The sequence below is a fragment of the Bidens hawaiensis genome, unplaced genomic scaffold, assembly GCF_021521415.1.
Source record: "Bidens hawaiensis isolate Kalapana, Puna unplaced genomic scaffold, B.hawaiensis_p1.1 tig00044352_1, whole genome shotgun sequence".
Lineage (NCBI taxonomy): Eukaryota > Viridiplantae > Streptophyta > Magnoliopsida > Asterales > Asteraceae > Bidens > Bidens hawaiensis.
In genome coordinates this window covers 150,493-165,309 of record NW_027505893.1, presented here as the reverse complement: position 1 = coordinate 165,309, position 14,817 = coordinate 150,493, and the positions used below count along the sequence as shown (strand labels likewise).

General features: G+C 34.1%; 1 protein-coding gene and 1 pseudogene across 1 annotated transcript; one reads left to right on the top strand and one right to left on the bottom strand.

Annotated features, from left to right (window-relative positions):
• Positions 1-1,319: 1,319 nt before the first annotated feature.
• LOC143615810 (T-complex protein 1 subunit alpha-like) lies at positions 1,320-2,448 on the bottom strand. Its single transcript, XM_077088834.1, has 4 exons — positions 2,371-2,448; positions 2,184-2,261; positions 1,500-1,550; positions 1,320-1,418 (listed from the first exon to the last, which is right to left on the bottom strand). The coding sequence occupies exons 1-4, from the start codon at positions 2,446-2,448 to the stop codon at positions 1,320-1,322; spliced, it is 306 nt and encodes a 101-aa protein (XP_076944949.1).
• Positions 2,449-7,458: 5,010 nt separating this feature from the next.
• LOC143615809 (uncharacterized) lies at positions 7,459-10,659 on the top strand (annotated as a pseudogene).
• The last annotated feature ends 4,158 nt before the right edge of the window (positions 10,660-14,817 follow it).

Below are 14,817 nucleotides of genomic sequence, written 5' to 3'. Positions count from 1 at the left end.
CACAAAACTTTTGACATATTAGTCATGATTTAAAACTTTTATTCTTAGTTTCACTTTATCATATTCCAATAGCAATAACTCTTCAATTTGCTATTTCTAAATCATCACATTTCATAAAAATGTTATGATGAAAAGTAATACAAAAGTCTAGATAAGATCATCCTTTGAAATATAAAAGAAAATAAGTATATCTTAATAGAACTTAAATCTAAAGAATTAACTTAAGCGTTATGGACATTAAAAAATATTAAAGATGTATAGACTATCAACCAGTTATATGCTTTAAGCGTTATGTTCATCTTCTCTATCTAATAGATGAGGAGTCTGCTTTAAAATTTCAAATCGTCCGATCTGCACCCACCCCTCGATTATATGCTTCAACAGAATTCACACAGTGGTAGATTATAAACCTCTAGTACTATATAATATATACCATTTACAAGTTTTAAAAAATAAACCATGTTAAGCCATAGATATACCCATCGATCCAATAGATCAGTGGCGTAGCTTAGTTGGGGCCAGAGTGGCCCCGCCCCCCTCCGTTTTTCGCTCGGTAGGGTAATTATCTTTTACAGCCGAAAATTTTTATACATAGTGTAAATTTACCCGTTCCCGACCGAAATTTTGAGCCCGGCCCCTCTGTTTTTATGCTCGGTAGTGTAAATTTATCCTTTTTTCGGCCGAAATTTTTTATACATAGTGTAAATTTACCCGTTTCCAACCGAAATTTTGATCCCGTTCCCCTCTGGTTTATGAATTTTTTTATACATATTGAGTCCGACTCCCTCGACGTGTGTGTCCAAGCTTCGCCACTGCAATAGACCAATAGAAGAGATACAATTCTAGACAAGAACGAGTGATCTCCTCGGCCTACTAGCCTTCACAAAAGACCGGCCTTTATGCCTTATTTACAGTGCATGGCAAAGCGAATAAAGTATAGAGTCTCATTATGATCAACCGCATCCTTAGGTTCCGAAGAAAGGGCCAGGTTGGCCCAACTTCTTCGGCAACACCAGGGCGTCTTTGCTTGGTCATATAACAATATGCCAGGCTTAGATCTAGTCCTACCAATTAGGCAATTAATACAAGTATAAAATTTCAATTATGTAAATCATGTAACCAAATCCAGTTTGTCATTTGATACTTATACAATTTCACTACAAATAAAAATAAAAACTCAAATAATAATCATTCTTTACCAAATCAAGGGTCTCAACACCATCTAGTTTAACAAAATAAACTTGCAATAAAACATAAATCTCATCAAAACTTTCCAAACAAATGAAAAACGATTAACCAGCGTTGCGAGAATAAAAAGCCTAATCTTGACTCTCATCTTTGATCATGTCATCAGTTTGAAGCATTGTTATAGCCGCTTCGTTTTCTTTAAGATATTTGGATGCCAGTCTCGCTGCAAACTCGTAAAAATAAAAGTAAACATGAGCAAGAATTTCGAAAAAAATATGATAAAGAAGCTGGAGAAATGTTTTAACACTCACTGTGTATGATCTGATTAATGGTATTGGGTTTTCCACAAGGTCATTTGAGCTCTGCAGAATTTTAACATTATATATATAGGGGAAAGTTAACGTACAAATTATATATAGAAGTACATTATACATTACCTGATTCGCACAGTTAGCATGTTAATATATATATATATATATATATATATATATATATATATATATATATATATATAAAGGATAGAATACAATAATCCTTAACGTACGTTAACATACAAAAATACATATATTCACGAAACTGATACATGAAATTAAGTCCCAACATCTCGGAATCATCAATATTCAATACATACCCAATTAATCATCGATTCACCGAAAAAAGAGATTTGGATCGTTAATCGATCAATTTTTTACTTTTCTTCACGAAACCCGTTTTGAGCGTTTTGTATTTTTGGCTGAGCGTTTTAGTATTTTGGCTGAGCGTTTTGTTTTTTTTCCTTGTTTTTGCCTTTGAGCGTTTTGTTTTTGCATTGAGCGTGATTCACGTACGTTAAGGTACGTTAAGGATTATTGTTCGTTAACCTGACCCTATATATATATGATGAGTTTTATTACAAAACTTTTAAATTACTTAAGAACTCTTAATAACTAATTTTTTTATAAATTTCTTTTGTATGTTAATATCATTAAAATGAAGTAGAATATGAATATCAATACCCTGAGAAACTCAGCAGCTAGATAGACCACAGAATTGAATTCTTCTCTACCTTCAAGTTCAGCCAATTCAATAAGAGCCTATATAACCATAGGTTAAAAGAAAACTAACATATTAAACAAACAAAAGGCAACAAGATAATAAGTGAACCAAAATAATAATAATAAAAAACAAATTGTCATGTCTAACCTTGGCAACTGGATGCTCAACATCTAACAACTTGAGAATTGTAACATCACTAATGTCATCAGCCAACATCTGAGACATAATGTCACATTAGTTAAACTCAAAAGATTTAACAAAATCGGAAAACAAAATCTAACAAGAAAGAAACATAACAGGACAAAAAAGCAAGTGCAAATAAATAAATTCTATCAACAACTCTAACATCTTTTGACAATGTCACTAGGGATGCAAAATAGCATAGCAGCTCGTAGGCTACTCGAGATCGGATCAATAAAAAACTCGGTAATATTCGGGGTTTTTCAATGCAGCTCGTTTAGGCAGGGCCGTCTATGAGAATTTAAATGACTTGGGCGAGCCAAAATAGAAAAGTTCGTAGGCCCTAAATAAGAAGGTCTGTAGGCCCAATATCTCAAGTGGGTTATGGGTAAAAAAAGATTGTGCCCAATATCTAATAAAAGGGTTCAAATTTGTACCTATTTTAATAAAAAAAATATTAATATATAATAAATATATTTTGCCCCTGAAAATTAAGTGCCCCAACAGGTCGCCCGGGTTGCCCAACCCACCTGTCAAGCATTAAAGAGCTCTGTGTATTTTTATTTTTTACCACTTAAGGACTTATATGTATTAATTTTACACTCCACAACCGAGCTCAAGTAAAGCTCTTGCATATAAAAATAATTTAAAATTATAAGTTAGTGTTAGAGGTGCATAAATCGGGTTTTTTAAATACCCGGGTTCGGGCATGATCGGGTATTAGAAAATCGGGTATCGGTAAAAACCGGGTCAGGTTCGGGTCCGTGTATTTCTAAAAACCATACCCTATGCATCGGTTAGGGTAGGGTATAGAACCGGGTATTCTATAACCGGGTATTTGAATACCCTATTTTTGGGTATTGAAAAAACCCTATTTGTGGGTTTTTTCGGGCTTTTTTCTGGGTATTTTTCGAGTATAGATTGGACTTTTAAAATGTTGCACTTTTTAGGGGTATTTTCGGGTATTCTTAAGACATTTTTTGGGTATACATAGGATATTTGAATTAACCGGTTTTGGGTATTGGAAAAACCGGTTCCGGTTATGGAACCGGTTCGGGTTTTCGGGTATTACCGGGTACAAATCTGGTCCGGTTTGGGTTCGGGTTTTAGTGCCGAAATGCATATCCTATCCTACCCTACGGGTAGGGTCGGGTACGGGTTCGGGTATTAAAAAAACAAGTTTCGGGATTTTATTTCGGGTCTGGTTCCGGGTTCGGGTTTTTTGTGCACCTCTAGTTAGTGTCATCAGAAGATAAAGTATGTGTTTGTAAGCCCAAATCATCAGTATTATTAAACACTAAAAAAAAGTCAGATCTCTTGAATTTGTAATTAGCATGTAACAACCTTATAACACAACACATACCTTGTCGAGAATTACTGCTTTGTAAAAAAATTGAAATTAGGGGGTGTTTGGTACAGAGAAAAAGAATGGGAAGAAATGGAAATAGAAATGGGAGAGAAATGGAATTGGAGAGAAATAGAAATGGGTGGAGAATTGACAATCATTTCCTTTGTTTGGTACAATAGAGAAATGGGTGGAGAAACAGGAGCAGAGACGTGATTAGGGTTCCGCCTCGGCATCATCATGGTGGAGAAATGGTGGCTCAGAGACGCAACACCGCCTCGCGATTTAGGGTTCCGCCTCGCAACACCGCCTCGCGATTTAGGGTTTCGTTTTGGCTCAGAGACGCGAACGGACGTGGCTGCGGCGTTGGCCGCCGTGCCGGACGTCGGCATCATCATCACCATCGCCGGTCGGAGCATCATCATCATCATACGCGAACGGAGTAGAGCAGAGACGCGATTTAGAAGCAGAGAGAATTCCATTTCTCTTCCAAATGGAGAGAATTGGATTTCTCTACTTTTTGCCTACACCCAATTCTCAGAGAAAACCAATTCTCCGCCTAATTCTCCCAAACAAGAGAAACCTAATTCTCCACCATCAAATCTCTCTACCAAACACCCCCTTAGGGTTTTGGAAAATGAGATAAGAAATGATAAAAAATTATTTATTTAAATAGTAAAAACTATCGTAAAGGCAAGTTCAAACAACGTGGGCCCAGTTAATAAGCTATGTATGTACAGGGCCGGCCCGTGAGCTAACAAAACCAAACATGAGTTTTAAGCTCACACTTAATTAATTAAGACTACCAAACTAAAAAAAACAATAAAAAAAATAAATTAATTAATTATAGATATACTATTAAGTTTATGAATGAAAAATTTATGTTAATTTTTATCTCAATTTGAGTGGTGATCTTAAACACGGTTTCTAACTCGAGGTGCAAAATTGAGCTAGCAAAGACGAATTAGTTTTAACTTAAAATCAATTGAGATAAAAATTAATATAGAATTTACATTCATAAACTTTCTAAACATATAGAGAAAATAAAAACTACCCACTAACCTAATCCATGATCTGGATCATCTGATCATGGGTCTAAGTGTCTAACTTCACGTCATATATCAAAGGTAACAAAATAAAAGATATGCAGAAATAAACTATCCTAAATAAACATTTTAAATAAAACAAAACAAATCATTAATAACTAGATAATAGGATATGGGACTAGCTTATCCACGTCAACGTGTGCACGGGGAATGTCTTGCTAGGATCCACCGGTATCTAGCATTTTCTGGTTGCAGTCTGTCTTTTGCCTAGATTATCACTTACAGTTAGAACCCGTCGGCTTAGGATATGTCTATCAAAATCCCAAGTAATGGACATACACCAAAGAGGTGACTTCGGCGCAAAGAACCATGTGTTTTTCGAGTATTTTTAGAGCAGTATCCAGCAAATTTCTAAGCATTAATTTTCTCTTTTTTTTCCTTATAATTTTTTTATAAGAAACAAGTTTGAAATTGAATATAATGTACATGAAAAAGCAAAGCGTAGCAAAACTATGGTCTAAGAGACTCAGACAAATCTATAGTATGAAAAAAGTTTAGATTAAAAATAAAAAAAAATAAAAAGCCATAATCATTTTTAGCCAAACTTTCTTAAAACTTAAAAACTTTCTTAAAACTTAAAAATCCCCAGTTTCCACAAAATACCAAAGGTCTTAATCCATTGCTACATAGCTTGGACAAAATCAAACTAAACTACAAACGTGCAACAAAACTTTTCAAACAAACAAGCAAACCAAAAACAATTGATCGTAACATCGTCCAAAAAGAAAAATTAACTATTCTTGACCATCTTGACTCTCATCTTTAGCTAGCTTGATCATGTCGTCAATTCGAAGGATTGTTATAGCCGCTTCAGTTGCAAACTGTAACACAAACTGGTTTTATTCAAGTCTCATAAAACTATAATAAACAAATTTATGAGTAAAAATAACTTTGTAACTTACTTGCAGTATCTTGACTTTGCTCATTGCAGGTTCAATCACACCAGCTTTTAACTTACTTAATCTTCGCCGCTGGTCTATCCTCTCCAGCACATGTTAACTTCTTGTTATCACCAATCATCGTCACCTACAACAATCGCCCCTTCTTTGTTGGATTTCTCATATGTCGCAATTATGAAGAGTTCACGAACATAACCGAACGTAAAGAACATAATTGAACTAAGGTAAACAAACATATATGAACAAACGTAAACGAATATAAACAAACATAAACGAATACAAATAAACACACTTGAATAGAGACAAACAAATAAATATAAAACGTTAAGTTAATAATTCATTCAATGTTTCATTCAAATATGAACATAACCAAACATAAATTGATCAAAATAGATAAAACTATAATTCAAATTACAATCTAAAAAAATATATTCACACTATTAGTAACAACAAATGTTAAATAACCCCTTAAATATAGTGGCTAACAACTAGTTATATCATCTGAAATATATATTAGCGAAAATTTTAAAAGCTCTCTGGTTGCTCCCTACATTATCTCAAGCCACCAGATTGCATTATTTATAAATGAAGACTTCTTATGCATTTGACCCAAATTCACGGTATGAGTCTCACCAAACTCAAACAACTCTTAAACGAGTTGTAACATCTCATTGAATTAAAAATTAATCTTACCAAATATTTGATATTAAAATCTCAAAATCCTATAAAATTGAGATATAAAATTTAATATCCGATTTTTTAAAAAATATATTATTTATAACTAAGAAACAATTTTATAGTTAAAAAACATAAGCGTGTCATGGGTCTCATGAAACCCAGAAAGTTTTTAAACCAGTTATAAAATCTCTGTTATTTATGAAACTCTTTTATCATCAAATCCTAAGGATATTATTTACTTACTTACATTAAATAAAATTAAAATAAAAAAAAACTATATAAATATTATAAACGAATAATATAAAACAACCCTCATAACACGAGTGATAAAATCTAATGGCTATGTATATATATTAAAAACATTTGTGTAAAACTATTCATCAAATGAATGGCTCTCTGTATGACGCTTGTGTATGAGTTTTTATCTTAGTGGGTTTGGAGTAAATCGGTAGCATGTTGGCGTAAATCGGTAGCATGTAACTTAACGAGCAAATTAGCTACTTATAAATCTCTTTAAATTATGCTTATTCGCATATGCGTTATAACCTTTTATCCATTGTTTCATGATACTTTCATTTTAGAATATCAATATCAATTCCGCTTCACCTGATAACGCATGACCTCATTCGTCATGAATAAGGATAACGAATGAAGAACGAATTTTTGGCTATTTGTTATGTACTTACTTAACTTATTATTGATTCGTTTACATTAGTTAACGAGTGAGACAACAGATGTGAACCATTCATTAATTTGAATTAACGAATGGGGTCATTCGTATGTCATATAAGTTATATGTATATAAATATATATAATTAAAATTAGAATTCATTCGGTTCTAAAATCTGATCAGACCTGTAGTCCGTCTCGACTTGTGACCCGATAAGATGGCCGGTTTGACGTGGTATTTTACCTTTTGTTTGTGTCTTATTGAGATGTCTTTCAAAATAAAATAAATTCTCTATCTTGACTTGAGTCGATAGAGGTATCCATATATATCATACGAAAGTGATCTAATAAGTAATAACCCCACATAATTATTAATACTAACGACCTTTTCTTTCCATATTTCTCAATTTCAATTGGTTAATACTCACGGCATGCACCACGTTCATTCATTTTAATTATTTATTTATTTTTAAGTTCTTATGAGACCCAGCTTGTCTTACATTGTAAAGCACGTCATAATAACAACAAAAAAACTAGTCCCATGTCCTATTATCTAGTTATTAATGCTCTGAATCTAAGTCGTTTGCTAAATGACATTTATTCCTCAAGTAATAAACACTCTTCACATAACGTTAGCTATTTATTTTTCTCAAAGTAAAGCACACTCCTTGTGGAAATATGGCATTGCCGGAGATAAGGTTAGCCGCTCGAGTATAAATTAGAACACGCAACCCGTCATTTTTGAAATCAGGCAAACATGACAAGGCAAATAATGTCTTGTTCTCACTTCGTACACTTATCTCTAGCTCTAGTAATCATTTCACTTCCAAAGTTCGCTTTCGCGTCTTTGGAGGAAGCCAATGCCCTTCTTAAATGGAAAGCTAGCCTTCAAATTCCAAACGACTCCTCACTATATTCTTCTTGGACTCTCCTCCCTATGAATGCTACTGCTTCCACTCCATGCACTTCATGGTTTGGTGTCGGTTGCAACGATGATTGGACCGTTCACATATTGAATGTTACAACATCTGACTTAAATGGTACTCTTGACCAGTTCCCGTTCTCACTTCTCCACAACCTTTCTCGACTTGAGCTTAGTGTAAACCACTTTTTTGGTCCAATCCCCGCACAAATCCAGCTCCTGTCCAAACTTGTTTATCTTGATCTTTCAGGAAATAAGTTTTCGGGGGCAATCCCACCGGAAATTGGGATGTTAGCCAATCTCCAGACCCTTCACCATTTTGAAAATCAATTAAATGGGTCGATGCCACAAGAGATTGGTAAACTAACCTCTCTCTTTGAGCTTGCCTTGTATAATAATTCTCTGGAAGGGGAACTGCCTTCAACATTTGACAACTTAAGAAACTTGACTTACGTATACCTTGATGATAACAAGCTTTCTGGTCAAATTCCACACGAGTTTGGGATTTCTTGCTTGATAGGGGGGCTTCCATTCACCAGCGCAGACTAAAAGTGCTCTCCGAACCGTGCTGGATAGTCACCCATCACACGGCTCTCAAACCCAACCTGTGGTGGATCCTCGTCAATCTTGTGGAAGTGTATATCAGTAACAATTCTCTGAGTGGTCCGATCCCACCCATCATTGGGAATTTGAAGCAGCTTACCGTTTTGTTCCTTTTCCTAAACAAATTGAATGGTTCAATCCCACAAGAACTCGGGAGTCTGGTCTCACTTCAGAGCCTTAGCCTCTATTCAAACCATCTGACAGGCCAAATTCCTTCATCATAAGGTAATTTGGAGTCTTTGGATCTCCTACACTTGTACAAAAATAATCTCTCTGGGCCCATTCTTACTGAACTTGGGAATTTGAAGTCTCTCACTCAGCTGGCGCTAAGCGAAAATCAACTCAGTGGTTCTATACCTTCGTCACTAAAAAACCTAGGTGACCTACAATATTTGTATCTTCGTGTGAATAATTTATCCGGTCCTATACCGCAAGGAGTATTGTCAAGTCCAGTCATGCTTGAGCTAGAAATGGACAATTATAAATTGTCTGGGCATTTGCCTGAAGATTTATGCCATGGGAGAAGGCTTCAAGTTTTATCACCAAGTCAAAATCGACTCACAGGTCCTATACCGATAGGCGTAAGGAACTGCCATAGCTTAATAAGAGGTCATTTGATTTTAACCAATTTACTGGAGACATATCAGATAGTCTTGGAGTGTATCCAAGTTTAGATCTACTTGATGTCAGTCACAACAATTTTCATGGGCGGTTGTCTCAAAACTGGAGTAAATGCAAGAACTTGACAACATTGTTGATGGGATATGACAACATCAGTGGTTGCATACCACCCCAACTTGGAGATTCTACTCGACTACAAGCACTTGATCTTTCTTCAAATAACTTGGCTTGTGAGATTCCAAAGGAACTTGGAAATGTGAGAGGTATGCTGAAATTGTTATTGCAAGATAACAAACTTTCAGGTATTATACCTCAAGAGCTTGGGTCACTTCAAAATCTCCTTGCTCTCGATCTATCCTCAAACAGATTGCACGGGCCAATATCGAGACACGTTGGTAAGTGGAAACAGATATATTACTTGAATTTTAGTGATAACAAGCTCAGCGGAAAAATCCCATCTCAGATTAGTAAATTAGGGCAACTTACCACACTTGATTTCTCTTGGAATTCACTTGCGGGAGTGATACCATCTGAAATTCAAAGTTTAGTAGTTTTGGCATATTTGAATCTTTCTCACAACAAATTATCTGGTTCAATTCCTAATGCCTTTAAGGCATTGCCGAGTGGGATTGATATCGACATCTCTTACAATGAGCTCGTAGGTCCGGTTCCCACACCATTTGCTATCTTCAAAAATTCATCCATACAAGTATTCCAAGGCAATCCGGGTTTGTGTGGAAATGTTACAGGTTTGAAACTTTGTGAATGTCAAATTCCAATGAAGAAGAATAATTATAGCTTTCATCATAGGTTAGTCCTTGTGTTATACTCCCCCTTTTCGGGGCAATGTTACTCGACGGCCTCTATGCTTATCTACTAAAAAGGAAAAGCTCTTCTCCAGTGGAACCAATATTGGTTGAATAAGCTAATGATTTCTTCTCAATATCAAACTTTGATGGACGAGCAGCGTATGATGAAATCCTGAAGGTGACGAATGATTTTGATGAAGCATACTGTATTGGCACAGGAGGATACGGCTCTGTGTATAAAGCAAAGTTACAACCTAACAATATTACGGTAGCTGTCAAGAAAATTCATTCTTCATCATCAGAGAACCTAATTAATCATAAAGGTTTCCTTAGTGAGGTACGCGCATTAACCAACATAAGGCATCGAAACATAGTGAAGCTCATTGGATTTTGCAACCATTCCCGTCACTCGTTTTTAATTTATGAATACCTTGAAAAGGGAAGCCTCAGATCGATCTTAAATAGTGATATCCTATCGAAGGGATTGGATTGGTTGAAAACGGTCCAAATTGTAAGGGCTGTAGCCAATGGTTTGACTTATATGCACCATGATTGCTCACTGCCTATTGTCATCATCATCGTACTCAGTATATCCCACCAATAGAATAACTTTGCTATTGGTGGGATATACTGAGTACGATGAATGATAAGTGGTTAATGAGGGTGAAAATAAGAAAACTTAAATGTACTGTTTATTGGCGTAAATATGAACCGTTTATATGAAATTAAAAGTTGACACGTTAACTGAGTAATTTTGACTTGTTTATGCAAGAGTGCAACCATTTACCGGTCGTTAATAATGAACAATGTTTTGACCTGTAACACATTAACAATAATAAATTTTAACTTGTTTCCGGGATAACTTTGGCCTATTAATAACGAATTTTGTTTCCATTAATAGTTTTTATGTTAGTTTATACCATTATTTATTACCTTACGCATTTACGTACTTGAACAATGGACCAGAAAAGTTAATATATTGTTGTCGCAAAGAATATTAACCAACGACCCATTTGTGAACATATGAATTTTCATGAAAACTCATAATACAGTTAGACATTCTATTCAAAAGCCAGGACAAATAAAACATATATTGTTCTATCACTTCTATGCTAAAAGAAAACTTTCATAGATTCATTTCATCGAGCACTTTATTTTTAAAATTGTGATTTGTTCGAATTTAAACCCACTGATTTGTTCTAATTTCGTTTCATGATACATAATGACTTTTAATTTATAGATTTTTAATTTTATTTATATGAATATCAAATCCCATGCTCATGTGTTCAAGTCTACATGCAATTCCAATCATGGTTTAGGTCTTATTTTCTTCAATTCGAATTGATTCAGTCTACCACGAAAGAAAAGTTTGTGTTGCATGTAAATGAACGAACAGAAATAGCGTTCATGTTCGTTTTATACTAAATAGCGTTCATGAACGAACGGAAAATAACTTTGGTCTTATTTTGATTTTCGTTTGTTTAACCCATCCATTGCACATGAATTTGGAAATTTGACACGAAGTCGAACAAATTTATGCTAAATAATTGATCTTAAATAATTTGACTAAATAATATAATGATAATGGTAAATCATGATGATGATCCCGTCCCGACCTGAACACGTACATAGGCATAAACATACAGGGCTCAGTTCGTGTTTGGGTTCGTTTTTGGTTGTCGAGTATATGTTGGGTTGGACCTGCAAACATTAGGCCATATCTATCATTAATTGACAAAACAAAAGCTATAAACAAAGAACAAAAATTTAACTCACCTCAAACAAAAACACTAACAAAACAAAATGAACTCAGACATTTCCTAAAAGCCACAGCTGGGAACTGCACAAACACAACTGAAACATCCAATTTGAGATGTCATGACCCGTGTAAAGATGGGGAGAGAGGATGGTGATTTAGGGTGTGAGAGTGGGAAGAGGAAGAGTATGAACGTAGTTTGGTTGAAGAATTTAGGGTAAGGATCTGGGTTTGGTGACCCGCGATTATCCCCCGGGTTGTTTTATATTGTTTGTTCTAATATTTATTTATTTTTTGAATTTATATTTTTTTTATTGTATGAAAGTTAATAATATACTTATGGTTTGATAATAAATTGTTTTACAAATAAATGAGATGTTATAACCCGGTTTAAAAGCTATATAGTTTTGATGAGACCCAAGACCCGTTTATTTTTTTTACTATAAAATTGGTTTTTTAATTATAAATAATATTTATGAAAGTTTATAATATACTTATGGTTTGATGAGACCCAAGACCGGTTTATTTCTTTTACTATAAAATTGGTTTTTTAACTTAAATAATATATATATCTTTTTAAAAATAAATAAGATACTAATTTTAGTTATCCTATTTTATAGGATTTTTACATAAATAATTTGGTGAGAATAATTTTAATTTAATGAGATGTTATAACCCGTTTATGGAATATCTGGGTTTGGTAAGACCCATACCCATTAATTCGGGTCAAATGCATGAGAAGCCTCCATTTAAAAATCAAGCAAATCTGGTGACTTCAAAAAGTAGGGGAGCGACCACATCGTGACACGTAGGATTTTTATGTTTTCATTTATATATATTATAGATAGATTTATAGTGGTGTCAATCAATCAATTACGTCGTTATTTTCTGTTTTATTTAATTATTTTGCAGAAATCTTTTGAAAAGCTTATTACCATTTTTCTAACAATTATTTTTTCTCGTATTTTGAATTAATCATATTTATTTATTAATTCGTTCAAGCACATGGTAAAATGTTAAAATACATTTAATTAGAATTAGAATTAGTAATATAATTACAACAAACTAATGCATTTATTGTTGCTTATGAGCTTTTAACTTAACTGATATGAGTAGGGGTGAGCAAGATAAGAGTCGGACCATTGAAACCCGACAACCTAACTCGTAAAACCCTTAAATAGACCCGAATATATAATATGGGTCAGGTAAAGGGTATTTAAATTTTACCTTAAAAGGTGAAAGGGTATCAAGGGGTCCATCCATTTTTCAAACCCTTGACCCGTTTACGAGTTTCTAGATAGATATATATCAGATTCGCGATTAATATGAAATTTAGGAGATGCTTGTATTTCATATATGATTATTTAGAAATTTACCAATTACTAAGAAAAATAAAAATAGAAGGCCATACTATTGATTGTAAACATATACAAGGAAATCACTGAATTGTTCTATACATGCCATTTGTGAATGTTAAAGATTATTTGCATCAATTAGCCTTTACTATGTTATTAAACGAAAGTCTAATTGTTTCTAGGTATCATATATTAAAGTCATATATGATATATGCAACTAGTAAATGCAGAAAAACATATGTGATTATTGCCTTAAAAGTTAAAGGGTTGGACCCTTGAAACCCTTATTTATACCTGACCCTTTTATTGATTAGAGGGTAGGATCTCGGGTCCACGTTTCTACCTAAAGGGTAAAGAGTACTAGTCAGATATTAGGTAAAAGGGTCGGGTCTTACCCTTTGAACAGTCCTAGATATGAGAGGAAAAATAAAGATTTAGAGCAGAGATATATATGATATCATATTAAAATCTGATTCCAACCGGCAATTAAGCATTGTCTATAGGCCGGTTTTTTGCTACTGGTTACCTGGATAGTCGTTGTTGGTCGTTCAAAAAAAATACGTTTACACGTTTAGTGAGAAAATTTATATGTTAAGAAAGGGGGAAAAAGGAGATAAAAATAATAATATAAATAGTAAAGTGGGAGTTATTTTGGAACATTGAAGACGTGGAGACGTATGAAACCAATCAATTTATAAAAGCCAATCAAACAAAAGATTTGGGCCGTAGATTACGCACTTTACGGCGGCGCCGTTTTGCCTCCCTAAAATAAGTGAATCCATAAAAATAAAAGTTCCGTTTCACAAAACTTAAAAATCATTCAACTTTTTGTTAAATTAATATTTAATACTTATATCTAACCTTAATGACTAAATTAAGGATGTTAATTATATCGGGTTAGCGAGTTGTCAGGTTTCGTCTGTTTGATAGGCTGAACTTTTGAACTCGAACATGTTGTTTAGAACAAACACTTAAAGTTGTGTAATCTAAACACAACATGTTTAATATTATTACATTTATATAAACGTGTCAAGCTGGTAGACGAATAGTAATCAAGTTGTAAACAAGTTCATGTGGCTGGTAAGTTGCGTTTAAATGGGTTGAACATGTTGATGGATTAATATATTGTTCTTTTTAACGGCTAACGAATCATCCAAGAGGGCTATTGCCAACACTCGTCTTTCGATTTGGAAAAAACCCTTACCTAAGGCCAACACCCATGAACACTTGCTCGAAGGGAAGACAATGCGATGAGATAAAACTCGTTCAGTTCAAGGATCCAACTAGTGAAACCACATACTCGCGTAATCGTCCATCATCACCATGGTGCCTTTAAAATTAAACGTTGGGGGGCAAGAATCAAATCTTGGTAACATAAAACACCAAGTCTCTCCTTTACCACTCAACCAATCGCTCATTGACAATTGATCGATCTATTTAACTACATAGGCAAGTATATCAAGATGTTCAATTAAAATTGTTTAACATACTATATCAGCCTAACACAACCCATTAATTCAACAGGTCAATCAGAATACGGTCTATTTATTAAATAAGCTAGATATAATAGTACAAACTCGATAATTGTCGTCCTAACCGAAATTATACAAATTGATTTTAAAGATTTTGTACGCAATGATGAATATCCCTT